Source organism: Mobula hypostoma, chromosome 14 (assembly GCF_963921235.1).
Source record: "Mobula hypostoma chromosome 14, sMobHyp1.1, whole genome shotgun sequence".
NCBI classification, from domain to species: domain Eukaryota; kingdom Metazoa; phylum Chordata; class Chondrichthyes; order Myliobatiformes; family Myliobatidae; genus Mobula; species Mobula hypostoma.
This window is the reverse complement of record NC_086110.1, coordinates 75103369-75130639: the sequence shown is the minus strand read 5'-3', so window position 1 is coordinate 75130639 and position 27271 is coordinate 75103369. Positions and strand designations below refer to the sequence as shown.

General features: G+C 46.2%; 1 protein-coding gene and 1 long non-coding RNA gene across 4 annotated transcripts in view; one reads left to right on the top strand and one right to left on the bottom strand.

The window, feature by feature from the left end:
* Window positions 1-6116, top strand: part of LOC134356353 (fatty acyl-CoA hydrolase precursor, medium chain-like) — a 124746-nt gene extending 118630 nt beyond the window's left edge. Inside the window, exons 13-14 of one of the 3 annotated variants that reach the window (XM_063067250.1) lie at window positions 3665-3873; window positions 5864-6004. In XM_063067250.1, coding sequence (XP_062923320.1) covers window positions 3665-3873; window positions 5864-5871 — 217 coding nt within the window. In that variant the 3' untranslated portion in view covers window positions 5872-6004. Of the gene's footprint in view, window positions 1-3664; window positions 3918-5863 lie in introns of those variants that run through there. The other 2 variants (XM_063067251.1, XM_063067249.1) reach the window with 2 other exon arrangements.
* Window positions 6117-19063: 12947 nt separating this feature from the next.
* On the bottom strand, window positions 19064-24993 carry LOC134356355 (uncharacterized). The gene is made up of 3 exons (XR_010020341.1): window positions 24175-24993; window positions 23691-23920; window positions 19064-22071 (listed from the first exon to the last, which is right to left on the bottom strand). It is a non-coding gene; the product is annotated as an uncharacterized LOC134356355 (long non-coding RNA).
* Between the last annotated feature and the right edge of the window lie 2278 nt (window positions 24994-27271).

Sequence of the window (27271 nt, the reverse complement as noted above, 5' to 3'; positions counted from 1 at the left end):
GGGCGGGGGCTTAGGACACAGCCCTGAGGGGCTCCTGTGTTGAGAGTCAGAGGGGTGGAGGTGAGGGAGCCCACTCTTACCACCTGCCAACGATCTGACAGGAAGTCCTGGATCCAGTTGCACAAGGCAGGGTGAAGGCCAAGGTCTCTGAGGTTCTTGTCGAGCCTGGGGGGAATTTTGGTGTTGAATGCTGATCTGTAGTCCAAGGACAGCATTCTCACATAAACATCCTTCTTCTCCAGATGTGCAAGGACGGTGTGTAGACCTGTGGCTATTGTGTCATCTGTGGATCGGTTGTGTCAGTAGGCAAATAGTAGGGGGTCCCAGTGTGGGTGGTAGCAAGCTGCAGATGTGGTCCTTGACCAGCCTCTCAAAGCATTTACTTATTATTGAGGTGTGTGACAGGAAGCCAGTTGTTCAGACATGTTACCTTGGTCTTTTTGGGTATCAGAAAAATGGTGGATATTTTGAAACAGGAGGGAACTCTACGCTGAGAGAGAGAGAGAGATTAAAAATGTCTGTAAACACTCCTGCCAGTTGTGCCGTGCACATCCTAAGTACCCGCCCTTGGATGCTGTCAGATCCCACAGCCTTGCAACTGCCCACTCATTGGAAACATCTGTGTCCCTCAGCCTCAGAGATGACCAGGTGCAGGTCACATCGGCAGCTCTCCTCAGGGGCTCAGTGTTGGTGATATCAAACTGAGTGTAAAAAAGATTCAGCTCATCTGGGAGAGAGGCTGTGAGGTTGGCAGGACCACTGTGTTTAGCTTTGATGTCTGCAATGGTGTGCAGACCTCGCCATAAGCTGTGTATATTGTTGGTGGAGAGCTGTGTCTGGATCTTGTCCCTGTATTGTCGTTTCGCTGCCTTGATGACTTTGTGCAGATCGTAGCTGCATTTCTTGATTTCTTGGTGGTTACCGGCAGCGAAAGCTCTGTCTTACGCGGTAAGTGCTGCTCGCATGGAACTGTTGATCTAGGATTTCTGGTTTGGATAGACCTTGACCAATCTTTAGGGGACAAAGTCACAATGCACTTCCAGATGAAACTGGTGACCCTTTCTTGAACTCGGAGACATCCTCATCACGAAAGGCATTCCAGTTGACGTCATCAAAGCAGTCCTGTAGCATGGAGACCGATTGGATCAACAGTGGACGGTTTTAACTATGGATGCCTCTTGTTTCAGCTTCTTCCTGTTCATGGGCAGAATTAAAACAGAGGAGTAATCGGATTTTCCAAATGGCGGACGGAGGAGAGCTTTGTAAGCGTTGCGGAAGGGAGAGTAGCAGTGGTCGAGTATGCTATCTCCCCGTGTGCTCACCTGAATGTGTTGACAAAACTTTGGAAAAACTTTAGACAGTGACACTCTGTTAAAGTCTTGGCGACGATGAAGGCAGCCTCTGGGTGTGCAGTCTCCAGCATATTGATGGTCTTGTACAGTTCGTTGAGAGCCAGGTCAGTACCAGCCTGCAGTGGAATGTACACGGTTGTGATAATAACAGCCATGAGGTCCCTAGGTAGCCAGAAAGGTCTACACGGCAGCACCAAGTACTCCAGTTCCAGGAAACGAAAGGATTTGAGAGCATGCACATTCTGGGGGTCGCACCAAGCATTATTGAGAATGAAGCACACCCCTCATCCTTTACTCTTCCCAGGGAGGTTTATAGACCTGTCCACCTGGAACAGGGGTATCTGGAGGCTTCAAAGGCATGATGTGGCATCTCCTCCGTCAGCCAGGACTCCACAAAGCACAAAACATCACATTCCTTTGTTTCCCTTGATAGGAGATTCTGGTTCTCAGTTTACACAGCTTGTTGTCCAGGGAATGAACGTTAGCCAGGAGTATGCTAGGGAGAGGCGGTCAATTTGCATGCGGTCTCAACCTCACCAGGTGCCAGCCCTTCTCCCTCGCCTCCAGCGCTACTTCCGAGGTAGCTGTGGTGTAATAATGAGCATCCCATGGATCGCATAAGCTGGGGTTCCCAGTGTAGAAAAGGGGGCGCATTGCGGGTAAATGCCATCTTTCTGATGTTCAGAAGAGTCAGTCTATTGTATCTGATGTGACTTTCAGCTTCTTGAACAAGAAATACGAAAGAAAGTGCAGAAATTAGCAGTTTACCATAAAGCTGGAACGGAGTTTGCAACACGGCTGGCATACGCAGCGCCATCTTGGTGAAGGGGAAGGGGATTGGGTGTGAAATGAGAAACTGTGATGTGATAGGTCAGAGCTGGTGAAGAGGAGTGGGTGTGAAATGAGAAGCTGTGATGTGATAGGTCAGAGCTGGTGAAGAGGAGTGGGTGTGAAATGGGAAGCTGGGACGTGATAGGTCAGAGCTGGTGAAGGGGAAGGGGACTGGGTGGGATTGGGTGTGAAATGAGAAGCTGGGACGTGATAGGTCAGAGGTGGTGAAGAGGAGTGGGTGTGAAATGGGAAGCTGGGACGTGATAGGTCAGAGCTGGTGAAGGGGAAGGGGATTGGGTGGGAGTGGGAGTGAAATAAGAAGCTGGGACGTGATAGGTCGGAGCTGGTGAAGGGGAAGGGGACTGGGTGGGAGTGGGTGTGAAATGAGAAGCTGGGACGTGATAGGTCAGAGCTGGTGAAGGGGAAGGGGACTGGGTGGGAGTGGGAGTGAAATGAGAAGCTGGGACGTGATAGGTCAGAGCTGGTGAAGGGGAAGGGGATTGGGTGGGAGAGGGTGTGAAAGAGAAGCTGGGACGTGATAGGTCAGAGCTGGTGAAGGGGAAGGGGATTGGGTGGGAGAGGGTGTGAAAGAGAAGCTGGGACGTGATAGGTCAGATCTGGTGAAGGGGAAGGGGACTGCGTGGGATTGGGAGTGAAATGAGAAGCTGTGATGTGATAAGTCAGAGCTGGTGAAGGGGAAGGGGATTGGGTGGGATTGGGTGTGAAATGAGAAGCTGGGACGTGATAGGTCAGAGCTGGTGAAGGGGAAGGGGATTGGGTGGGAGAGGGTGTGAAAGAGAAGCTGGGACGTGATAGGTCAGAGCTGGTGAAGGGGAAGGGGATTGGGTGGGATTGGGTGTGAAATGAGAAGCTGGGAGGTGATAGGTGGAAGAAGAAAAGGGCTGCATCTTTATGATTTTAGATTGTTCAATGTCATTTCCAGTACACAAGTGTAAAGGAGAATGAAATAATTGTTATTCCAGATCCAATGCAGCACAAAAAAAATCAATAAGGAAAATCACTCAATAATAATAAAAATGCAATAAATATGAATACATATGATAGCTTGTATACATTGATCAATTGTATGGCTATAAAGTGATGCTCGGCACAGGAGTGTCTGTACATCAGGTGACTGACAGGAAATGATAAAGTGGTGTTGATTGGGGGCGTGGAGGGGTGGGTTAGTAAGTGGAGGTGTTGATCAGCCTTACTGCTTGGGGAAAGTAACTGTTTTTGAGTCTGGTGGTCCTGGTGTAGATGCTACGTAGCCTCCTCCCTGATGGGAGTGAGACAAACCATCCATGAGCAGGGTGGGTGGTACCCTTCATGATGTTACTGGCCCTTTTCCAGCACCTTTCTCTACATACTGTGTGTCCTTGATGGTGGTTAGACTGGTGCCAGTGATGCATTGGGAAGTTCTGACTACCTGTTGAATCTTGAGTGAACCACATCCCTAAAGTGTAGGTTACTGCTTGCAGGAACCCCAATGTCAAGGGACTGGTACAGTGGCCAGTCTATGATCAGAGTGAGAGCTACCTGCAGCTGAACCTGAAGCCGACGGTTGGGACGAAGCTGAAGGAACATCGAATGAAGATCCTGACCAAAGTCCTGAAGCGCCAAGCTGGGGGCACGATCAAACCAACCCCAGAGAGCCGTGCTGGGGCAGAGACCGAGCAAAGCTCGACAGGTGATAAAGGCCAGAGAGTAGATCTGTAGCCCCCAGCAAGCACACGTTAAACCATCTGCTTAAATGAACTAACTCTGTGAGCCTGCTTCCAGCTCAATGCCACTGGAATGGTTGTGCCACCCTGTCAGGCAAAATAAGGACTGGCAGGAGAGGGGTGAAGAAGCCTTTCAGCTGATGATCTAACCCAACTCATTCATTAACAAATTCTCTTCAACCCATCTCCCCTACTGGGGCATGGGCAATCGACAGTGCTCGCCAGAGTCATCTGTCCTGAGCCAGTCTTCCAAGTTGTCTCCAGAAGTAGCCCATCTTCGAAGATCCTTCCTCTCCCAGGAACGAGGTCTTTGAAGATTCTATTGGCACTTCTCTGGCAGTGGGATTTTATGGAAAAGGGTTGCTAGCCCCATGCACAACCTTCCTCCTTTTGCAGATGGGCTTGGGGCTATCTATTGCTGAGGTACACTAACAAATTAGTAACAGGTAAAAGCACCTTGCTGTCCTTGCAATGGCCCTATGGCTGACGTTCCCCTTGTCTCACTCACTGACCCACCCCCACCTCCTCTGCCACTGATTGCTCTCGCTCTCACACAAAGTGCTGGAGGAACTCAGCAGGGCAGGCAGCATCCATGGAGGGAATAGAACAGTCAAAGTTTTGGGCTGAAATCTTTCATCAGGACTCGGAATACTAAAGAATCTGTGGAATCTCTGGTGTTGATGCTTTCTCCCTCAGTTCGGGGGAAGGATCGCCTGATCTGAAACATTCCGGTTTCTCTCTCCAGGGACACTGCCTCACTGACTTCCTCCATGGCCTCGTCTTCTGCCACAATGAGGCAGTTCTCAGTTGGAGGAGCACACCTCATATTCTGTCTAGGTTGCCTCAACCCTTACGCTGGCCGCTTTCCTCTTGTCGTCACCTGCCTGGTGGCCTTTCTCCTTCCTTTTTTTCTGTTTGCTTAACATTTCTTTATGATTTGATGCTTCCATCCTGCTGTATGTGTGTGTGTGTGTGTGTGTGTGGGATGGGTGGGTAGTGTCTGTGTGTGGGATGGGTGGTGTCTGTGGGTGGGATGGGTAGTGTGGTGTGTGTGTGTGTGTGTGTGTGTGTGTGTGTGTGTGTGTGTGTGTGTGTGATTAACAGGTGTGGAAACATGGTTTTCATTTGGATCACCTCAGTGTCACTGTAACCTGAACATTGACCTGTTCACCAATCCCAATCCGTATTTCAGATTCAGATTAGTTATCACATGAACATGGAAGCACACAGGGAAATGCATCATTTGTTGGTTAACAGCCAACACAATCTAAGGATGAGCCACCATGGTAGCGTAGTGGTTAGTGCGACCCTATTGCAGCTCAGGCAGCGGATTTCGGATTTCAATTCTGGCATCCTCTGTAAGGAGTTTGTACATCCTCAACGCAGATAGCGTGGGTTTCCTCCGGGTGCTCCGGTTTCCTCCCACAGTCCAAAGACAGACCAGTTGGAAGATTAATTGGACATCGTAAATTACCCTGTGATTAGGCTGGGGATAAATCAGTGGGTTGCTGGCAGTGCAGATTGAAGGGTCAAATCAATCAATAAATCAATAAATAAATAAATAAATAAATGTGTTGGGGGCTGCCCGCAAGTGTCACCACAATTCCGGTCACAACACAGCATGCTCACCACGTTCAGCAGAACACCACAAACAACTGGTACTCCACCATTTTAGCAGCCAAGTAAATAATTTGCATTAATTTTCATTTGCTGCAAGTCACGGTAACAGCTTTTTTGAGGGGGACTTTATCAAGTGCCGGTGGAGGTCTGTTAAATATCCACTGTGCCTGGTTACCTCTTCAAAAACTTTACCAAGGCTGAACAACCTCTGTAGGCCCAGCCTCTCACTGATCAACTGAAAATCATCATGAAGGTCTTGTAGACAATTTCCTGACCACAGATACCAAGCTAACCAGTCTGCTGTTGTCTGCTCTCTCAAACAATTTTCTTCAATAGCGGCGTGAAGTTGTGCAATTTTCCAAATAGAAGGAACGGCTTTTGGATCAAGCGAGCTTTAGAAGGTTACGCTTCACGTCTTCTACAGTGTTGTCGCCGACTTGCTTTCAAAGCTGGCGTTGGAAACCATCTGGACCTGTGGATTTGTCGTCACCATTGCTGTTTCTTTCATCATGATTCTTTTTACAAGCTTAACATTGGAAAATAATGTATCATTAATCCTCTACAGTAAATGACAAGATGTATCATTCAACTTGTCTGCATTTTTTTCTGGCTTCAAGGAATAATCCTTGTTAGAACATCGAGCGTTACAGCACAGTACAGGCCCCTCAGCCCAGGAATAATCCTTGTTAGAACATCGAGCGTTACAGCACAGTACAGGCCCCTCGGCCCAGGAATAATCCTTGTTTGAACACAGAAGATTACAGCACAGTACAGGCCCTTCGGCCCAGCTTGTTCAGACCTTTTAACCATCACTAAGATGAATCTAACCCCTCCCTCCCACATAACCCTCCATTTTCCTGTCATCCATGTGACTTTCTAAGAGTTATTTAAATGCCCCTAGTGTATTTGCCTCTACCACCACCCCAGTAGGGCGTTCCACACACACACCACTCTCTGTGTAAAATAAAAATACATCTAACACCTCCCATAAACTTTCCTCCATTCACCTTAAATATATTGCCCCTTGCATTAGCCATTTCCTCCCTGGCGAAAAGTCTCTGGCTGTCCACTCAATCTATGCCTCTTATCACCTTGTACATCTCTGTCAAATCACTTCTCATCCCCTTTTGCTCCTGAGGAAAGCCCTGACTCTCACAACCTATCCTCATAAGACATGCTTTCCAATCCAGGCAGCATCCTTGTAAATGTCCCCCGCACCCTCTGTAGATCTTCCAGATCTTTCCACCAATGAGGCAAACAGAAGTGAACACAATATTCCAAGTATGGTCTACTAGGGTTTTAACGAGCTGCAACATTACCTCACAACTCTTCAACTCAATCTCAATCACCCGACTGATAAAGGCCAACATTCTGGACACCTTCTTAACTACCCTAACAACGTGCATAGCAACTTGACCCAAAGATCCTTCCTTTTCTCCAGAGATCCCTCAGCGTCTCCAATGTCCCTCCATGTCTCCAGAGACCCCTCTGTTCCTTCAAAGTTATCCTTGAAAACTTTTGTGTGGCAAAAGTTTTCAAGGGGGAGATGGAATGTCTCCTCGATCCTGCTGGCCTATCAATAAGAGCACAGCTTGTTTTTGCTGCACTCACTCCCTATCTCTGAATTTCTCTAATGAAGACTTGCAAAATATATTATAAAGAGTTTATAGAGGGAGGACAGGAGGATGAATACAGGGCCCTGGTGGATGACACAGCAGATGATGATGAGTATCATTAAAGAAACACTTGGACAGGTACATGAAGGGACAAGGTGTAGAGGGATATGGGCTGAACGTGGTAAATTGGGATGAACTGTGTGGGCACAGACTAGTTGGGCCAAAGGGCTTGTATCCATGCTGTATTGCTCTGTGACTATTATCAAGCTGCCATTTCATCCTCTGCCGGTTCCGTGCCTTCATCCACCAATTCTTCACCTTCCTCATGTCCAGGAAGGATTGGAAGAATGCCCCTCCCCAGACCACAGATCCTGCTGACTCTAATTCTGGTTCCAATGGCTCTGGACACCTCCAGACCACTATCCCTGCCGTCTTCCACTCAGACCTCAATTTGATCATCTGCCTCCACAACACGGATCTCACATCTTCATCCATGGATCCAACAGCCCTGGGTGCTTCCAGACTGGTGTCACAAATGTCGCCAATCCCAGTTCCAATGATCGTGATGTCCATAAGACCATAAGATACAGGAGCAGAAGTAGGCCATTCGGCCCTTTGAGTCTGCTCTGCCATTCAATCATGAGCTTATCCAATTCTTCCAGTCATCCCCACTTCCCCACCTACACCCCATACCCTTTGATGCCTTGGGTAATCAAGAACCTATCTATCTCTGCCTTAAATACACCCAATGACTTAGCCTCCACAAGTGAAATTCCACAGATTTACCACCCTCTGACTAAAGTAAGTTCTCCGCATCTCAGTTCTAAAATGACGTCCTTCAATCCTGAAGTCATGCCCTCTCGTCCTAGAATCCCCTACCATGGGAAATAACTTTGCCATATCTAATCTGTTCAGGCCTTTTATCGATGAGATCCCTCAATATCACATCCCTACTCTTATATTCTATACCTCTAAAAATGAATTGTAACATTGCATTCACCTTCTTCACAACCGACTCAACCTGGAGGTTAACCTTCAGGGTATCCTGCACAAGGACTGTCAAGTCCCTTTGCATCTCTGCATTTTGAATTCTCTCCCTATCTAAATAATAGTCTGCCCATTTATTTCTTCCACCAAAGTGCATGACCATACACTTTCCAACATCGTATTTCATTTGCCACTTCTTTGCCCATTCCCCTAAGCTATCCAAGTCTCTCTGCAGGCTCTCTGTTTCCTTAACACTACCCACTCCTCCACCTATCTTTGTATCATCGGCAAATTTAGCCACAAATCCTTTAATCTCATAGTCCAAATTATTGACATACATCGTAAAAAGTAGTGGTCCCAACACCGACCCTTGTGGAACTCCACTGGTAACCGGCAGCCAGCCAGAATAGGATCCCTTTATTCCCACTCTCTGTTTTCTGCCAACCAGCCAGTGCTCCACCCACGCTAGTAACTTCCCTGTAACTCCATGGGCTCTTATCTTGCTAAGCAGCCTCATGTGCAGTACCTTGTCAAAGGCCTTCTGAAAATCCAAGTACACCACGTCTACTGCATCTTCTTTGTCTACCCTGTTTGTAATTTCCTCAAAGAATTGCTGTAAGTTTGTCAGGCAGGATTTTCCTTTCAGGAAACTCTGCTGACTTTGGCCTATCTTGTCATGTGCCTCCAGGTACTCCGTAATCTCACCCCTAACAATCGATTCCAACAACTTCCCAACCACTGATGTCAGGCTAACTGGTCTATAGTTTCCTCTCTGCTGCCTCCCACCCTTCTTAAATAGCAGAGTAACATTTCCAATTTTCCAGTGGTGTGAGTGTGGAACGAGCTGCCAGTGGCTGTTGTGGTTGCAGGTTCATTTGTAATATTGTAAGAGAAAATTGGGTAGGTAGATAGATAAATGAGGTTTGGAGGGCTGTGGTCCAGGTGCACATCAATGGGTCTGGGCAGAAGATCAGATCTGCATGGACTAGATGGACTGAAGGACCTGTTTCTGCGCTGTAGTATCCTACAAAAACACAAGTGAAACCTGTAACGTTGCACATTTTAAACCAAGTTCTTTTCTGTGCACTTTGAACATAACAACTGTGCAAAGGTTGATCTTGGGAGGCGTGGAGTTGCAACCAAAGAGATTTGATATCACTGAGTAACCTGAACTCTCACCGTTCATTCACCCATCGGCCCTGTTTGCTGATCTGTACTGGCACATTCCTATCTTGTTCAAATTCTTTCACAGACCTCCCTTCCAGTGCTACCACTGTCAAATGTTCAGTTGCTTGCAGTTTGAATGTGCCATGTATGTTTTGTACCTTGGCCCCAGAGGAACGCTGTTTCATTCAGCAGTCATCGTTGTGGCTATCCCGCGAGGTCGAGGATGATGGTCTTCGTTCCGTTGATCTATTTATGGGCTCTTAAGTGGGTTATGAGCCAACCTTGGCTTTGAAAGTTCTTTCGCATTCAGGACGGGTACATTTGCCTTCTTTAAACTGGGAGTAGAAGATTTGTTTCGGCAGACATTCGTCTTTCATCCGAACAACATGACCGCTCCATTTTAGTTGGTTCTTGATGACGTAGGCTTGAATCCTTCTAGATTTTGCTTCATTTAGCACGCTGACGTTGGTTCTTCTATCTTCCCAGCTGATACTTAAGATGTTTCGAAGACAGCGTTGATGGAACTTTTCAAGTGCCTTCAGATGTCGTCGGTATGTTGTCCAGGTTTCTGATGCATACAGGAGCGTTGGGATTACCATTGCTTTGTACATTAACATTTTGGTGTCTGTTTGGATGTCACGATCATGAATGACTCTTGTTCGGAGACGTCCAAAAGCTGTTCTAGCGCATTTAAGACGATGTTGGATCTCATCATTAAGGTCGACATTGGAGGAGAGGTGACTTCCAAGATACAGAAAGTGGTCCACGTTTTCCAGGGTTGTTTCACCAAGTTGAATTGATGGTTCTATCCAATTTGTCTCAGTTGGTGATAGTTGATACATGATCTGAGTTTTCTTGGAATTGACGGTAAGTCCAAGTTTCGTGTATGCACGGTTGAAGGCAGTCAGAATCTGTTGTAGGTGGTTTTCTGAGAGAGCTGCAACACTGTTGTCATTTGTGCATTGGAACTCGATGAGGGAACTCGTGGATGTCTTATTTTTGGACTTGAGACGAGAAAGATTGAAAAGTCTGCCATCTGTTCTGTAGACAATTTCGATTCCTGGGGGTAGGTCATCCTTGATAATGTGGATGATTGTCGCAATGAAGATGGTGAACAAAGTTGGGGCATCCCTGTTTTACTTCTGATCTAACTTGAAAAGTCTCACAGTTACTGTTGCTGACCATGACTGTGGCAAGTATGCATGCCACAATCATGGTCTCAGGATTCAAATGTACTTTTCAGGGCATCCATAGGTGGATAGGACATCCCGTAAGAGTTCCCTTGATACCGAGTCAAAGGCTTTGGTGAGGTCGATGAATGCCATGTACAAAGGTTGAAGGTGTTCATGACATTTTTCTTGTAGTTGTTGCATTGTGAAGGTCATGTCGATTGCTCCACGTGATGGTCTAAAACCGGCTTGTGTCTCCAGAAGGATCTACTCAGATAAAGGCTTGAGCTGGTTGTTCATGATGCAGGTGAGGATCTTTCCTGCTGTTGCTAACAGGGAAATTCCATGATAGTTTCCACATTTAGATCAATTGCCTTTCCTTTTGTAGATGGTAACACTTGCTGAGTCTCTAAAGTCTACTGGTATGTCTTCACTTATCCAGATCTTGATGAGAAGTTGATGCAGTTGATAATGAAGCGGGTTTCCTCCAATTTTGTAGACCTCGGCTGGTATTCCATCGAGTCCAGTGGCCTTGTTGTTTTTCAAGGTTTTGATGGCTTCCTTGACTTCTTCAAGTGTTGGTATTTTGCTTAAGGAGTTGTCAACGGGCTGTTTTGAAATGTTGTTAATCACATTCCTGTCAAATGAGACAGTTTGATTTAGAAGATCTTCAAAGTGCTCCCTCCATCTAGAATTCATGTCAGCATTGCTCTTCAGGATGGTTGAACCATCTTTGCTTTTGAGGGGGGCTTGACCGTAAGTGGATGGGCCAAAAATAGCTTTAGTTGCGTTGAAAAAGCCTGGAGTGTTGTTGGCGTCTGCTAGTTGTTGGATTTCCTGAGCTTTCTTCCTCCACCATTGGTTTTTCAGATTTCGGGTGCTCTTCTGGACAGCAGCCTTGCATTCCTGATAGCATTTCCTTTTGGTAGCCGATTGTTGGTCATTTTGTAAGGTGATGAAAGCTTTTCTCTTTTCGTCGATGAGTTGTTGGAGTATTTTGTCGTTATCATCGAACCAATCCTGATGGTCGTTTGTCTTGAACCCAATTGTTTCTTTGCAGGAGGTGATGATAGCGTTCTTCAGTTGACTCCAGTGTTCTTCGACGGATGGTGGGATTTGTTGAGGCAGTTGTTCTTGAAGATTTTGTTGGAACTTCTGTACATGATTGATGTCTTGAAGGTTGTTGGCATTGAATTTCTTAATAGTGCTCTGATTTTGGTGTTTCCTTTTGGGCCGAATCTTCATTGTCATGGTGGACAAGATGAGTCGGTGGTCTGTCCAGCACTCGTCAGCACCAGTAACAGCTCTTGTTATCAGTATATCTTGTTGGTCCCGAGATCGTACGATGATGTAGTCGATGAGGTGCTAGTGTTTGGAGCGTGGATGCTGCCAGGAGACTTTGTGCCTGTTTTTCTGGCGAAATAGGCTGTTTGTAATCACCAGGTTGTGTTCAGCACATTCGGTGAGGAGGAGTCTTCCATTGGCGTTGACCTTGCCAACTCCTTCCTTGCTTGCTACAGTCCAGAGCCTATGATCTTTCCCGACTCTGACATTGAAGTCTCCCAAGAGAATGATCTAGCCGTTGTTGGGAACAGAGGAAAGGACGTTGTCAAGTTGGGCGTAGAAGTTCATTATTATTTCATCTTCAATGTCCAAAGTTGGTGCATAGGCACTGATGATGGTGGCATATTGGTTCTTGATGAGCTGGATTTGCAGAGTCATAAGACGTTCGTTGATTCCCAGTGGTTTCTCTGTCAGCTTCTGAAGTAGGCTGTTTCGGATGGCAAAACCTACTCCATGGATCCTCAGTTGTTCAGGATCAAGTCCTTTCCTTGCTCTTCCTTTAGTTGCCCTTCTCCAGCTCTGCGGGTCCCACTCAGAGCAACAATGTCAAAGTTGAATTTTTGGAGTTCCCGGGCAACAAAGGCAGTTCTCCTCTCTGGTCGGTCTGAGTTTGGGTTATTCATCAGAGTTCGTATATTCCAGGTTCCAAATTTCATAGTTTCACTTCTCGATGTTTTTCGACCGCATGATGGTGATCCCTCTGGACGCGGCTTTCCAGACAGGATGGGGTGAAGCAGACTATTTTTAGGGCACCTTTTCTAACCCCTTTGCAGTTCAGGGTGAGCAGAGTGGATCCTAAATAGGGCTGCTCAGACGTGAATACTGCTACCAAACAACTTTCCTGCTTCTGTCCAAAAGTTGAGCGACTGAATCAAGTATTCACCGCTTTCGTGCCAGTTCTTGACTAGGAACCTCCAGCCATCACATTGCCTGTTCCCGTCGCCCTCCCCCGATCGCCAAAAGACTTGAAGAAGTGGCCGACACAGCGAAAGCGCCTGTGCGTGTATTTGTTTAACGTGTACTTGATGTTGCACTCCAAGAAGCACATGATACTTCACAAATCAGCCAACTGATTCCAATGGCATGGAAACCACGACGATTGGAGCTGATGGATTTGTTGCAGCCTTCATCTGCCTTCACAGTCTTTGAGTTCGAAGTAGCCTCGTCTGCCTGTTCCACCGTTGAGGTCTTGGTTGGATTGTTCTTTGTCAGGGACCTCACCCTCAACCTTACCACCATGGGTGACCCTACCAGGAGCATAGCTCCAGGGCATTGCTCTCGGGATCTCAGGACCACACAAGCTTCTCCACCACGACAAGGTGACAATCCACGGAGAAGGTTCAGTAGTATTCGGGTGTGGTTGATCGATAATTAAACTTGACTTTGATTTGATTTGAAATAGACTTTTTGGACCATATCGAAGGAATATTCTGGGGGAGTTGCAGCTTAAAAATAGAATATAGAACATTACAGTACAGTACAGGCCCTTCGGCCCACAATTTTACACTGACCTTTAAACTTACTCTAAGATCAATCGAACCCTTCCCTCCCACATAGCTCTCCATTTCTCTATCATCCACTTGCCTGTGCAAGAGTCTTTGAAATGTCTCCAATGTATCTACCTCTACCACCTCCCCTAACCCCACCCCCACCTCTGGCAGTGCATTCCACACTCCCACCACTCTGTGTTTTAAAAAAAATCTACCTCTACTATCGCCCCTGTGCTTTCATCCAATCATCTTACAATTATGCTTCCTGATATTAGCATTTTGGCCTAGCTGTCCAATCTACCTATTCCTTGTATCTTGAACACCTCTATCAATCACTTCTCATCCTCCTTCGCTACAAAGAGAAAAGCACTAGCACGCTCAGCCTTTACTCATAAAACATGCTCTCTAAACCACACTGTATCCTGGAAAATTCCCTCCGCACCCTCTCTAAAGCCTCCACATCCTTCCTCGAATGAGGTGACCAGAACTGAACACAATATTCCATCTGTGATCTAACCAGGATTTTGCCCCACTTCATCAGTCACAACTTTCTCATCCAACTGGCACATTTCTACATCCCTGTTCTCCTCTTGCCTTTAAAGTTAAGAGAAGCTTCCATTACATGGTGCAAGGGTTACAAATCCCAGAGAAGGTACGGAATCTGGCATTCTGGATGTTAGATTTAATCAGAATAAGCTTTATTATCACTGACTAATCATGAGATTTGTTGCTATGTGGCCACAATACAGCACATGACATTGTTGGTCAGAAAGAACTACAGTCTGCAAGTCAGTGAATTCGAATGAATCAAAGACAGTGGAAGCAGACGGACCAATTGATTTGTTCTTGCCATGAGGGAGGAAATGGAGGCTGCTATTTTACGAAGAAGACTCAGTTCTCCATTTTGAAAGTCAGTCTCTTGGCTTGATCAATGTTTTAAAGGAGACACAATGATGCCTCAGGTAATCTGCTGAACTGAGGATCATTTCCAAATAAGAAGTTATTTGTGAGGTATTCTTCAGATGGATATAACATTGTGAACGTTGGTCCGCGTGCTTCAAGCTGGTAGCTGATTGAGAACAAAGAACCATAAATTACCCATTGTCACTTGCCGGGAAGAGGGCAATAAATGGATGCTGGTCTGCAATGTAAAGGGGTTAAAGGTCAGACACATGACCTACAGCCAATGATACTGGACTGCAATATTTGATCTGGTAAGAAATGAATATAAAGGCAGATGCTTCAAGTGTGCTGGTGGCAGTAACTCTGTGGGAGAACAACCATACCGGCTGGGATGGATCCCACAGACATGTGGAGATTCGAAATGGGACTACAAGGAATATGTGGCCAGCAGCAGAAATTCCTATTTAACTGGTATTATATTTTCTGTTCTTTGACTGGTCATGGAAAATCAGGAAAAATGAATTGGTAGTTGGTGTACACACAGGTATCGGTTATGTAAGTTCACGTGTTCTTCCATTGAGACAATAAAGGTACTTGTCGGTAAATACAGATTCTCTGGGTCTCTCTAATCATTATTACAAAGGATGATTCTTGTTACAACATAAAATGTCAAAATAGTGCACAAAAAGGAATAATAAGACATAAGCTATAGAAGCAGAATTAGGCCATTCAGCCCATCGAATCTGCTCCACCGTTCCATCATGGCTGATTCATTATCCCTCTCAACCTCATTCTCCTGTCTTCTCCCTGTCACCTTTGACACCCTGACTAACCAAGAATCTATCAACTTCCACTCTAAATACACCCAATGGCTTGGTCTCCACAGCCATCTGTGCCAATGAATTCCACGGTTTCACCACCCTCTGGCTGAAGAAATTGAAGAAATTCCTCCTCATCTCTGTTCTCCTCCTATTGTGAAGCTGTGCCCTCTGGACCTAGACTTTCTCACTTTCGGAAGCATCCTCCACGTCCGCTCCGACTCAGCTTTTCAATATTCCGTATGTTTCAGTGAGATTTCCCCTCCTTCTTCTAAATTCCAGGAACACAGATCCGACCCATCAAATGAGGTTGGATTCATGACTGTTGAGTAATCTGACAGTGGAGGGGATGAAGCTGTTTCTCAGATGGTCTTCAAGCCCCTGTACCACATCCCTAATGGTAACAATGACAAAAGGGCATAAGACCATAGATGTAGGAGCAGAATTAGGCCATTTGGCCCATTGAGTCTGCTCTGCTATTTCATCATGGCTGATCCAATTTTTCTCTCAGCCCCAATCTCCTACCTTCTCCCCATATCCTTTCCTGCCCTGAATAATCAAGATTCTATCAATCTCTGCTGTAAATATACCCAGTGACTTGGCCTCCACAGCTGCCTGTGGCAACGACTTCCACAGACTCACCCCTCTCTGGCTAAAGAAATTCCTCCTCATTTTCATTCTAAAAGGAGACTCCTCTGTTCTGAGGCTGAGTGCTCTAGTCCTGGACTTTCCCCACCATAGGAAACATCCTCTCTACATCCACTTTGCTAAGGCATTTCAACGCTCAAAAGGTCCCAGATGGTGAGGACCTCCAGTGAAGGCTGCCATCTTCCTGAGCCCTTGCCTTTTGAACATGTCCTTGTCGGTTTGTGTCCAGCTGGCTGAATCTACAACTCTCCACAAATTCCTTCAATCCTGTACGTCGGAGCCTTCATACTGTCACGTACCCTGTGATGGGTTAAAGAATCAACAGAAATGGAAAACATTTTGGAGTCCAGTATTGCTATTAACTAATGGTATTTACTAGTAACTACGCAATATAGTAATATAAAATCAGATAAATCAGACAGGTTAGCAATGATTTTATATATATATATGTGTTTGTGTGTGTGTGTGGAAATATATGAAAACAAAGCTTCTTCACATCTAGGGGTACGATGATGAGTAAAGTTCAGTTCAGTTCGTGGTATTGACTTGAGTAGTGATGGGGAGAGGGAGAGATTTGAGTCTTCAGGTGAGCTGAAGCCATCAATCTTCCCATTGTCATCCAAAATCCTTTAGAAGTCACCGAATGTGACCACAAGAAAGGGGACCGTTCTTCTGTGGTGGAATTATCAACCCAGGCGAGGGTCGGTCACACGAATAGCTCCCCACCGGTCACATCCTTTTCACACTGCGAGAACCACTGATCGATTCTCCTGATCGATCCTCCAAAACCCACTTTTTCTGTGGGCACAACAAAGCTCATTCAGTGTCCAAAACCATGTGTCTGTAGGTCTAACAGCTGACCTTCTATTTATCTCACCGTGCTGAACACCAGCTGTCCATCAAGCAGCTCCTCCCTTCTCTCTCTGTAAGAACTAGGAAGCTGCCAGTGTCCTTGCAGAAAGTATAAACAAACCGTGAGCAGTCTTCACCTCTCTCTCTCTTCTTTCCTCTCTCTTGTTAACAAGGTGTCTGTGTTGAACAACTCTCTCTCTCTTTTTAAAGGTATAGTCCATAAAAAATATGACCCCTAGGGGTACATAGCAATACCAGGTGATGATGAAAGCAGTCAGAATGCTCTCCACTGTAGATCTGCACACCAACCTGCCTGCCTTTGACCACCGCCACTATCATGTTGAGGTTAAACAGAAAATAGAGGAACAACACCTCCCACTCCCCCAATGCAGGACTTTGTTCCTAATGTGAACAATTCCTTCCTCTGCAGCTTGTGAGAATGAGGGGTATTTTCATGAAACTGCACATTGAAGGGCCCAGATAGAGTGGAGCTAGAGAGAATGCTTCCTATAGTAGAACCTGAGGGCACAGCCTCAGAATCGAGGGATGTCCATTTAGAACAGAGGTGAGGGGGGATTTTCTTTACCCAGAGGGTGGTGAATCTGTGGAGCTCATTGCCGCAGAAGGCTGTGGGGATCAGTCATTGGGTATATTGCAAGCAGGGGTTGATAAGTTCTTGATTAGTGTCAAAAGTAATGAGCAGGCAGAAGAATGAGATTGAGAGAGATGATAAATCAGTCATGGATGAGCTGAATAATCTAATTCTACTCCTATGCCTCGTGTCTTAGGTCTCGGGAGTGAGAGTACAATTGATTAGTTCCACCCTAGAGCAGGCATGAATAATTGCCACCTATCCTGAATTAGGCCATATGTCAGCACAAGAGATTCTGCAGATGCTGGGAATCCAGAGCATCACACACAAAATGCTGGAGGAGCTCAGGTGAGTGGGTAGCAACTATGGAGGGGAGTATACAGCCAATGTTTTGGGCCAAGACCCTTCATCATGACTGGAAGAAAAGTGAGAAGTGGCCAGAATTTTAAGTATGAACTTAATGTATTTTATGAACCACTGGTATTAAAGGACCCAGATCAGAGATGAACTTCTAGGACTTGGCAGTGAAGTAATTGCTTTCTCGTCCCATGGTTCCTTGAAAACCTCAAAAGAGTTTCTGTAGCTCTGAATCTATCGGCAATTAGGGTTCACCTCCTGCTGCTGTTGGTGCGGAATTTGTATGTTCTTCCCCTGATCAGGTTTGCTTTCTCCAGGGGCTCCAGTTTCCCCCCCCCCTTTCCAAAGATATGCTGGTTCGGATTAGTAAACTGTGGACATGCAATGTTGGCACTGGAAGTCTGGAGAGGTCTTCAGATTCTTCTATTTTTTGCCCGATGGGAAAGAGGAGAAAAGAGAATGGACTGTCCCAGGTGCCGGGGTCTGTGACTTTCTGCTGAGGAGTCCATGGAGGGCAGGCTGGTTTCCATCATGGACTGGGCTGTATCCACAACTCCCTGCAGTTTCAACATCAAAGTCAACTCATTATCAAAATACATATTTTTACCATATACAACCCTGAGGTTCATCTTCTTGTGGGCATTCACAGTGAATACAGAGAAACAAAAAAACACAATCAACATTGAGAACATGCAATGAAGTGTCCTTGAAAGTGAGTCCATAGGTTGTGGGGACAGTTCAGTATTGAGGTGAGTGAGGTTGAGTAAAGTGATTCCCTCTGGTTCAAGAGCCTAATGATTGAGGGGAATTAACTGTTCCTGAACCTGGTGGTATGGGTTCTGAGGCTCCTGTGCTACCTTCGTGATGGCAGCAGTGAGTAGAGAGCATGGCCGAGATGGTGGAGGTCTTTGATGATGGATGCTGCTTTCCTTTTGCAGCACTCCATGTAGATGTGCTCAGTGCCTTTACCCATGATGGACTGGGTCACATATCCTCATTTTTTGTATGCTTTTCCATTCAAGTGCATGGGTGTTTCTATACCAGACCACGATGCAGCCAGTCAACATACTCTCCACTGCACATCTATGGAAGTTTGTCAGAGTTTTAGATGATATGCCAAATCTTTGCAAACTTCTGAGAAAGTAGATGCCGAGTGTTTTGGGCAGAGCAGTTGCCATACCTAGCCTATGATGCATTGAGATGGGGTGTTTTTATGTACAAATTGGTGAGTGTCAGTTGGGGCTTGCTAAATTTTTCAATCTTCCATGTTCAGAGGCTACTCAGAAAGCAGTGCATGCGAACACTTTGATTCTAATTTTCACGCTGTTGGTGTCACAGGTTTCCTTGGTCCTAGAACCTGAACCTTCCAGCTTTGCCCCTCAGGCAGGTTTGCCTGTGAGCCAGTCTAACAAGGAGTTTCTGCATATTGTACTGACCCTGCTTTGCCTGTCCTTGTCCAGGTGGTCGATCAAGAGAACAGTGTATCAGTCGCCTTCACGCCTGCAATCCCTCACTGCAGTATGGCCACACTGATTGGCTTATCCATCAAAGTCAAGCTGCTGCGATCTCTACCCGCCCGCTTCAAGGTGAGAGCTGCATAAGAACGTGGTCCCCCACGGTCGCACACCAGCTACCTGTAGAGCAACAGTGGGTGTGTGTGTATGTGCGAGAGTGCATGTGAAGGAGAGGCCTGCATACTCCAAAGGACCTCAGTCTCCTGACAAATCTGGTCCTATTTGTCCACAGCCTCTATGTTGGTGCTCCACGCAAATCTGTCATCCAGGTGCACCCCAGCTACTTGTAGGTCCTTACCACATCCACATCCTCACCATCAATACTAACAGGGAACAGTGCAGGCTTAGCCTTCCTAAAGTCCATCACCATCTCCTTGGTCTTACTGATGTTGAGATGCAGACGATTCAGCTTGCACCATTTGACAAAGCCCTCCACCAGGGCCCTGTATTCATCCTCCCAACCTCCCTTTATTCTCCCAACTATTGCTGAGTCATCAGGGAATTTCTGCAGATGATATGACTCAGTGTTGTATCTAAAGTCCAAGGTATACAGGGTAAACAGGAAGGGAGCCAATACAGTCCCCTGTGGGGCCTCAGTGCTGCTTATAGCCATGTATGGCACACAGCTCTGAAGTCACACAAGCTGGTCTGCCAGTCAGGTAGTCCATTATCCAGGATGCAATGCAAGTGCCAACCTGCTTTTCCCCCAGCGATGAGGGCTGTATGGTATTGAAGGCACTTGAGAAATCATAAACCATGATCCTCACAGTGCTGCCCTGCTGACCCAGGTGAAGGCTCCATTCATCAGGTAGTTGACAGCCTTGTCGACTCCAATGTGCTCCTGGTAGGCAAACTGCAGGGGATCGAGGGCAAATCTGACCGGGGTCAGAGGTGAGCCAGGATCAGCCTCTCGAGGGTCTTCATGATGTGTGAGGTCAGGGCCACTGGAGGGTAGTCATTCAAGACTTTCAGTTGGCCTTTCTTGGGTACTGGAGCCAAACATGATGTTCTCCATATAGTCGGGACCATTTCCCGGCTGAAACTCAGATTGAAAATGCACTGGAGAACCCCACACAGCTGCTCAGCACACTCCTTCAGCACCTTGGGGTTCACACCATCCGGTCCCAAAGCTTTGCCGTGTCTGAGTTTTCCCAGAGCCCGTCTCACCTGCTCAGTAGAGAAGGTGAGTCCACAATGAGGAGCTGGTGGAAGGTGGGAGGCGAAGATCAGTTTGATAGCAGTTGATATGTGGATGTGTGGATGGTAGGTGCAGGCCAAGGAGGGGATGTAGACAGTGGTAGGCTGTGTTGTTCCTCCACGTGTTGAATAGCAGGTGGGAGGAGGGAGGAGTGGAGGCATTGGTGCTGAGAGACCATTAGGAGCCTCGGCACCTGGGCTGGTGTGCTGAGTGGATGTGAACAGGAGGACAATTGTCAAAGCTGTTGAAGAATTGGTTTAACTCATTAGCCCATTCACAGCTGCACTCTGAGGCTCTACAGCCAGGCTGATTGAAGCCAGTGATGTTCCTCATGTCTCTCCACACCTCCCGTGTGTTACCCTGCCCAAGCTTGTTCTCCAGCTCTCTCCTGTATTCCTCTTTAGCCACCTTGATCTTCTCCTTTAGCTCTCTCTGTGCATGTTTCAATTCCTCCCTGTCTCCTGATCTAAAGGCTCTCTTTTTATGGTTGAGAAGAGCCTTTAGGTCACTGGTGTTACGTACCCCGTAACTGGGTTGCCAAACCAGCAGAAATGGATCACTCAGTTGGAGTCTGGAGTACTAGAACTAAGAAAGTTTTATTAAAGAAACAAGCAACACAGTAATCGAAAGGATAATAAATGCAACAGTTCAGCGATGATAAACACACATGTGCACAGGATTAAGATAACAGCATCAATCAAGCTCTATCGTTGTCTAGGGGTAAATGACCAAATTTCAAAGTGACTCAAAGTTCAGTCCAGTTAGTAGTTCAGTTCGCAGTAATCGGTGCCATGGCGATGGACAACGTGGGGGGAGAGAGAGAGGGAACAGGAACAACTGATCATTCAGACACGGCTTCACTCACAGACCAACGATATGGCTCACAAGCAACTTTTGGGCGGGTCCTTGGTGATGTCACCTGAGGTCACCGACTGTGACCCCTCCTCCAGATGCGGTCGATCCTCTGCAGTGAACCCGGCACCCAGGCAAGGGCGGACACACACCGGGCTCCCGCTGATCATACCTTTCCACCCTGGCCGTTGTCCGATACTTCTCACCAACTCGTGAGAGGCGTACCGCTTCCAGGGTCTCGTTACCTCGGGTGGCGTGTCCTGCCTTAGCGAACTGGTCCCTTTTTATCCCCCTGCTGGGGTATCGCCTGTCCATCACTTCAAACAGTTCAAGGTTCAAAGGGGGGAGCCGCTCCAGACAGCTCTCTCTCCCACGTCCCTTCATTACACATCTCCAGACGCTGCTTCATTGTTCCTTATCTCTCCTTCCCCTGAGGGCAGGTGGCAGACCAACTGCTGATGCCACTGATGCTAGCCCAGGCCAGCAAACATCTTAATTTTTATGTGTATTCTCGTCACACTGGTGACCCATGGTTTGTTGTTGGGGAAGCAGTGAACAGTCCTTGGTGGTATTACAGTGTCCACACAGAGGTTGATGTAGCCAGTGATGCCATCAGTAAGTCCATTAACGCCCTTCCCATGTGGTTCACAAAGCACCTGCCAGACAGTAACTCAAAGCAACCTTCAAGGCCTTGATGGGCTCTGGAAACCATTTTTTTACTATCTTGGTGGTAGCTAGCTGTTGTTGTACTTTTGGCTTATACAAGGGCATGAGGTAAACCAGGTTATGATCTGATCTTCCAAGTGGTGGGTGGGGGGAAGGCCGTGGAGCTGTATGTATCTTTAACATTTGCAAACAAGATCCAGTGTTTTATCTTCTCTTCATATATTACACCTGAGTGAGTTTTGTTGATGAGCTCCCCTTTCTTAAATATTAAAAACTTCCAAGGAGTGGTGTTCCCCATGTTTTTGCAGTTGGTAGAGGTGGTGGGTTTGGAAGGTGATGTCTCAGGCAGCACGAATGGATTCAATCAAAACCTGTTGAATATTGAAAAGCTTAGACAGGGTAGATGTGATGATGTTTCCTATTGTGGGGAATCTAGAATCAAAGGGCACAGCCTCAGAATAAAAGGACATTATTTTAGAACAGAGAAGAGCAGAAAAGAATTGGTGAATCTGTGGAATTCATTGCCACAGACAGCTGTGGAGGTCAAATCATTGAGTATATTTTAAGCAAAGGTTGATAGGTTCTTGATTGGTCAGGGCATCAAAGGTTACAGAGAGAAGCCAAGAGAATGTGTTTGAGAGGGATAATAAATCTTCCATGATGGAATGGTGGAGCAGACATGATGGGCCAAATGGCCAAATTTGATCCTATGTTTTATGACCTCACATCTGCTCTAATTACTAATTCGAAGAAAGCTGTGCCAATTATTTTCTCACTTTACCACCTCAGAAAAATAATAATTTGAAGCAGCTATCAGATTTCCTCGTCTAGTGTAAAGAGCTCCAGCTTTTTTATTGTTGTCCGGGTCAGTTACATTCTTCAAGGATCAAGTTTATTTGCCATATACATTTACCCGTGTGTAAGGATGCCCTTATGGTGTAGAGCCATTTGGTACTGAAGTTCCCTGTGGTCACTGAGTCATTGTACAGAGAATGATCCACCCACAAACAATCTAAGCCTTTCAGACTCCTTCACTCCCTGACTACCACCTTGACTGTGCTGTGTACACCTCCAAAACGCAAGACAGCAGATTACCAAGACAAAGGCAGCACCTCCTAGATGATGGAGACACAAGAGATAGCAGATGCTGGGATCTGGAGCACCGCACAAATTGATACGTTGCCTTCTTGGTGCCAGGATCAGGGATGTCTCAGATTGTGTCCATGGCATTTTCAAGAGTGAAGGTGAGCAGTCAGAAGTCTTGGTGCATATTGGCACCAATGACATAGGTAGACCAGGTGAGGAGGTCCTGAAGAGAGATTTTTGGGAGCCAGGTAGAAAGCTGAGAAACAGTCCCTCCAGGGATGTAATCTCTGGATTGTTGCCTGTGCTAAGTACCAGTGAGGCTATGGAGAGGATGACTTGGCACAGGAATGTGTGGCTGAGGAACAGGTGCTGGGGGAAGGGGTTCAGATTTATGGACCATTGGGTTCTCTTCTGGGGAAGGTATGACCTGTACAAAAGGGATGGGTTACACCTGAATCAGAGGGGGTCCAATATCCATGCAAGCTGGTTGGCTAGAGTTGTGCAGAAGGGTTTAAAAAAAATTTGGCAGGGGGTCTGAGAAGTGGCGTGATAGTGCTGAAGTTGAGGTAGCTGGTTTACAAAAGGAGGCAATGTGCAGTCAGGAGAGGCTGTTGATAGGGTAAAATTTCAAAAGGTTCAAAGGTACATTTAATGTCAGAGAAATGTATACAATATGCATCCTGAAATGCCTTTTCTTCGCAAACATCCACAAAAACAGAGGAGTGCCCCAAAAAATGAATGACAGTTAAATGTTAGAACCCCAAAGTCCCCCCACCAGCTCCCCTTCCTCCCATGTGTAAGCGGCAGCGAGCAACGATCCCCCCTCCCCCCACCAGGAAAAATAAAGCACACCCGCTACCAGCACTCAAGCGTGAGCAAAGCGTTTGCAAAGACACAGACTTACAGTTACCCCAAAGACTACATTGTTCACCCGATAATTCGTCGTGCTGCAGGCTCTCAGTCAACAGGATAAGATGCAATGTAAAAGGAGAACAAAATTGAAAAGAATACAGAACTGAAGGTGTTACGTTTCAATGAGCACAGTGTGTGGAATAAGGTGGAGAAAATCCGCGAAGCTGGAAATCGAAGTAACGCACACAAAATGTCGAGCGAACTCAGCAGGCCAGGCAGCATCTATGGAAAAGAGTAAACAGTCAACAATTCAGGCCAAGACTCTTCATCAGGAAATAGAATTTAAATTGGTTCATTATTGTTACATATACAAGTACAGTGAAAAGAACACACACAAAATGCTGAGGAACTCAACAGGTCAGGCAGCATCAATGGAGGAAAATGAACAGTCAATATTTCAGGCCAAAATCCTTCATCAGAACAAGTTTCATCCCAAAACATCTACTGTTTACTCCTGTCAATAGATGTTGTCTTACCTGCCGAGTTCCTCCAGCATTGTGTGTGTGTTGCTCTGGATTTCCAGCATTTGCAGAATCTCTTGTGTTTATGTACAGTGAAAAGTTCGTCTTTCATGCAGATCAGTACAAGGTAAAATAGTAAGTTTGCAGAAGAAAGTGTAAGTGCAATTTAGATAACCGATAAAGTGCAAGATCATAATGAGGTAGGTGGTGAGGTTCAGAGTCCATTTTATCATATCAGGGAAGATTATTGTATAATAAGATGTACTCTTGACCTCACAACCTGCCTGGCTGTGACTTTGCACTTTCTGGTACCTGCACAGCACTTTCCCTGTTACACTATATTCTCCTGTCTTACTTTGATGGACTGATGTAATGAAATGATCTGTATGGATAGCGTACAAAGACAAGCTTTTCACTGTACCTCGGTCAGGACATGTGACAATTGTAAACAAATTTACTACTTCACCCCTCAGCCTCCTACACTCCAGCGAGAACAGCGCCAGTTTCTCCAGAGTCTGTTTGTAACTCAAGTCCTCCAGGACCCACAGTCTCTCATGAATCTGTTCTACGCTCTTAATCACATCCCCTTAATTCATTTTCTAAAAGATATTACACAGAACAGATATAAATAAGGTTGAAAGAGTGCAGAGAAGGTTTACAAGGATGTTGCTGGGACTTGAGAAACTCAGTTACAGAGAAAGGTTGAATAGGTTAGGACTTTATTCCCTGGAGCGTAGGAGAATGAGGGGAGATTTGATAGAAGTATATAAAATTATGATGGGTATAGATAGAGTGAATGCAAGCAGGCTTTTTCCACTGAGGCAAGGGGAGAAAAAAAACCAGAGGACATGGGTTAAGGGTCAGGGGGGAAAAGTTTAAAGGGAACATTAGGTGGAGCTTCTTCACACAGAGAGTGGTGGGAGTATGGAATGAGCTGACAGACGAGGTGGTAAATGTGGGTTCTTTTTTAACATTTAAGAATAAATTGGACAGATACATGGATGGGAGGTGTATGGAGGGATATGGTCCGTGTGTAGGTCAGTGGGACTAGGCAGAAAATGGTTCGGCACAGCCAAGAAGGGCCAAAAGGCCTGTTTCTGTGCTGTAGTTTCTATGGTTTCTAGAACAGTTAATTTCACAATGAATCCGGTAATCACTCATCCAGCTGGGAAATACAGAGGAGACTTGACCCAAAAGCAGAGCAGAGGAGATGATTTAGTGGTTAGGGATGACTTTACTAATTGACAGCAAAATAACAAGCCATGAGGGGGCACAAAACAAGAGGGAACAGATACTAAACATAACCAGCAACAAGGTATCTGAAGCTGAGGAGCAACTGGTTGAGGCCAGCTGGTTCAATGAATGAACAAAGCCTGAGGTTAAATAGGCTGCAGGTGATGAGTCTGGAATGAGTGACAGGTGAATCTTTTTAGCTGGGCAGAGACCGCGAGGTGCTGACATGTGAAGGCCTGACAAAAGGATATTAAAGAATGAATTGCCCTCACAGCTTATGGCTGGAATCAAATCCTGACGTCATGAAAACGGTGAAGATGACAACGAGCTGTAACGTCCATCAATGTTTTGGCTCAAACTTGGTTGTGTTTTAGGTTTGTAGGGACGGTTTTGAGGGAACTGCAAGGAATTCTATTCAAGGTTATTTATTTATCTCATATACATCAAAACATACAGTGAAATGTGTTTGTGTTAACGACAACACACCTGAAGGTGTGCTGGGGGCAGCCAGCAAATGTCACCACACATTCTGGTGCCAACACAGCATTCCCACAATGCTTGACAAAACAACACAGAACACAACAAGCATCAAAACAACAACAGTAAAACAAGCCCCGTTCCTCCCATCCACCCCTGCACACACACACACATCGTCCTCCAGACCCAGGACAGTACATATTCTTCAGCCTCCAGCCTCCAGTAGACTCAGATTCACACTCACGTTCCGGGGTAGGTTAGTGTTTAGGGGGCAGGGGCCAAGGGCAGTTAGAGGTCAGGGGTAGTAAATGAAAAATGGGGGCAGGAACAGCGGTTTGGAGTTTGTCTGCGAGTCCCAGGTCAGAGGTCAGTATGGGTGGGAGACATGAGGATTGATGGCTCTCACCACCTCCCCTCTGGTCACTAATGTCATAGGTCTGTGCAATTTTGGAAGTTGAGGCCCAAAGGTCAAATCCGTGAGCAATGAGTCCTGCTGCTGATGCCCAGGTCAGCTAAATCCAGAGGGCAAAGTCCAGAGCTCGTCAAGTGTGGAGACAGAGGCCCAAAGGTTGAAGCCCTGACTGGGTTGGCTTGTCTGCAAGTCAGAGATCAGATGTCTGAGAGTCTGTCCCAGGGACTGAAAGTTGGAGACCCACTGTCTGAGAGTCTGGACAAGGTTTGGAGGCCTGGAGATGACCTGTCTTTGTGTTGGAGGCCTGTGTGTCTGTGTGGGTGAGTGGGTGGGAGGGTGGGAAGGGGCTTGCTTTGCTGTTGTTGTCTTCTTTTGTTCTTGTTCTGTTCTGTTCTGTTGAACATTGTGGCCGTGCTATATTGGCACCAGAATGGGTGTTGACACTTGCAAGCTGCCCTGAACGCATCCTTGGGTGTATTGGTTGTTAAAGCAAACAACACATTTCCCAGAAGACATAGTCCATTCAGCCCATCGAGTCTGCCCCACCATTCCATCATGGCCAATTTATTATCCCTCTCAACCCCATTCTCCAGTCTTCTCTCCATAACCTTTGGCATCCTGATCAATCAAGAACCTATCAACCTCTGCTTTAAATATACCCAATGACTTGGCCTCCACTGCCATCCGTGGTAATAAATTTCACAGACTTCACTGACTGTTTAGATGTACAGTGGTATGCAAAAGTTTGGGCGCCCCGGTCAAAATTTCTGTTACTGTGAATAGCTAAGCGAGTAAAAGATGAACTGATTTCCAAAAGGCATAAGGTTAAAGATGACACATTTCTTTAATATTTTAAGTAAGAAAACTTTTTTATTTCCCTCTTTTAGTTTCAAAATAACAGAAAGGGAAAAGAGCCCAAAGCAAAAGTGCATGGCAGTACTTAGTCACTCCCCCTCTGGCAAGTATCACAGCTTGTAAACACTTTCTGTA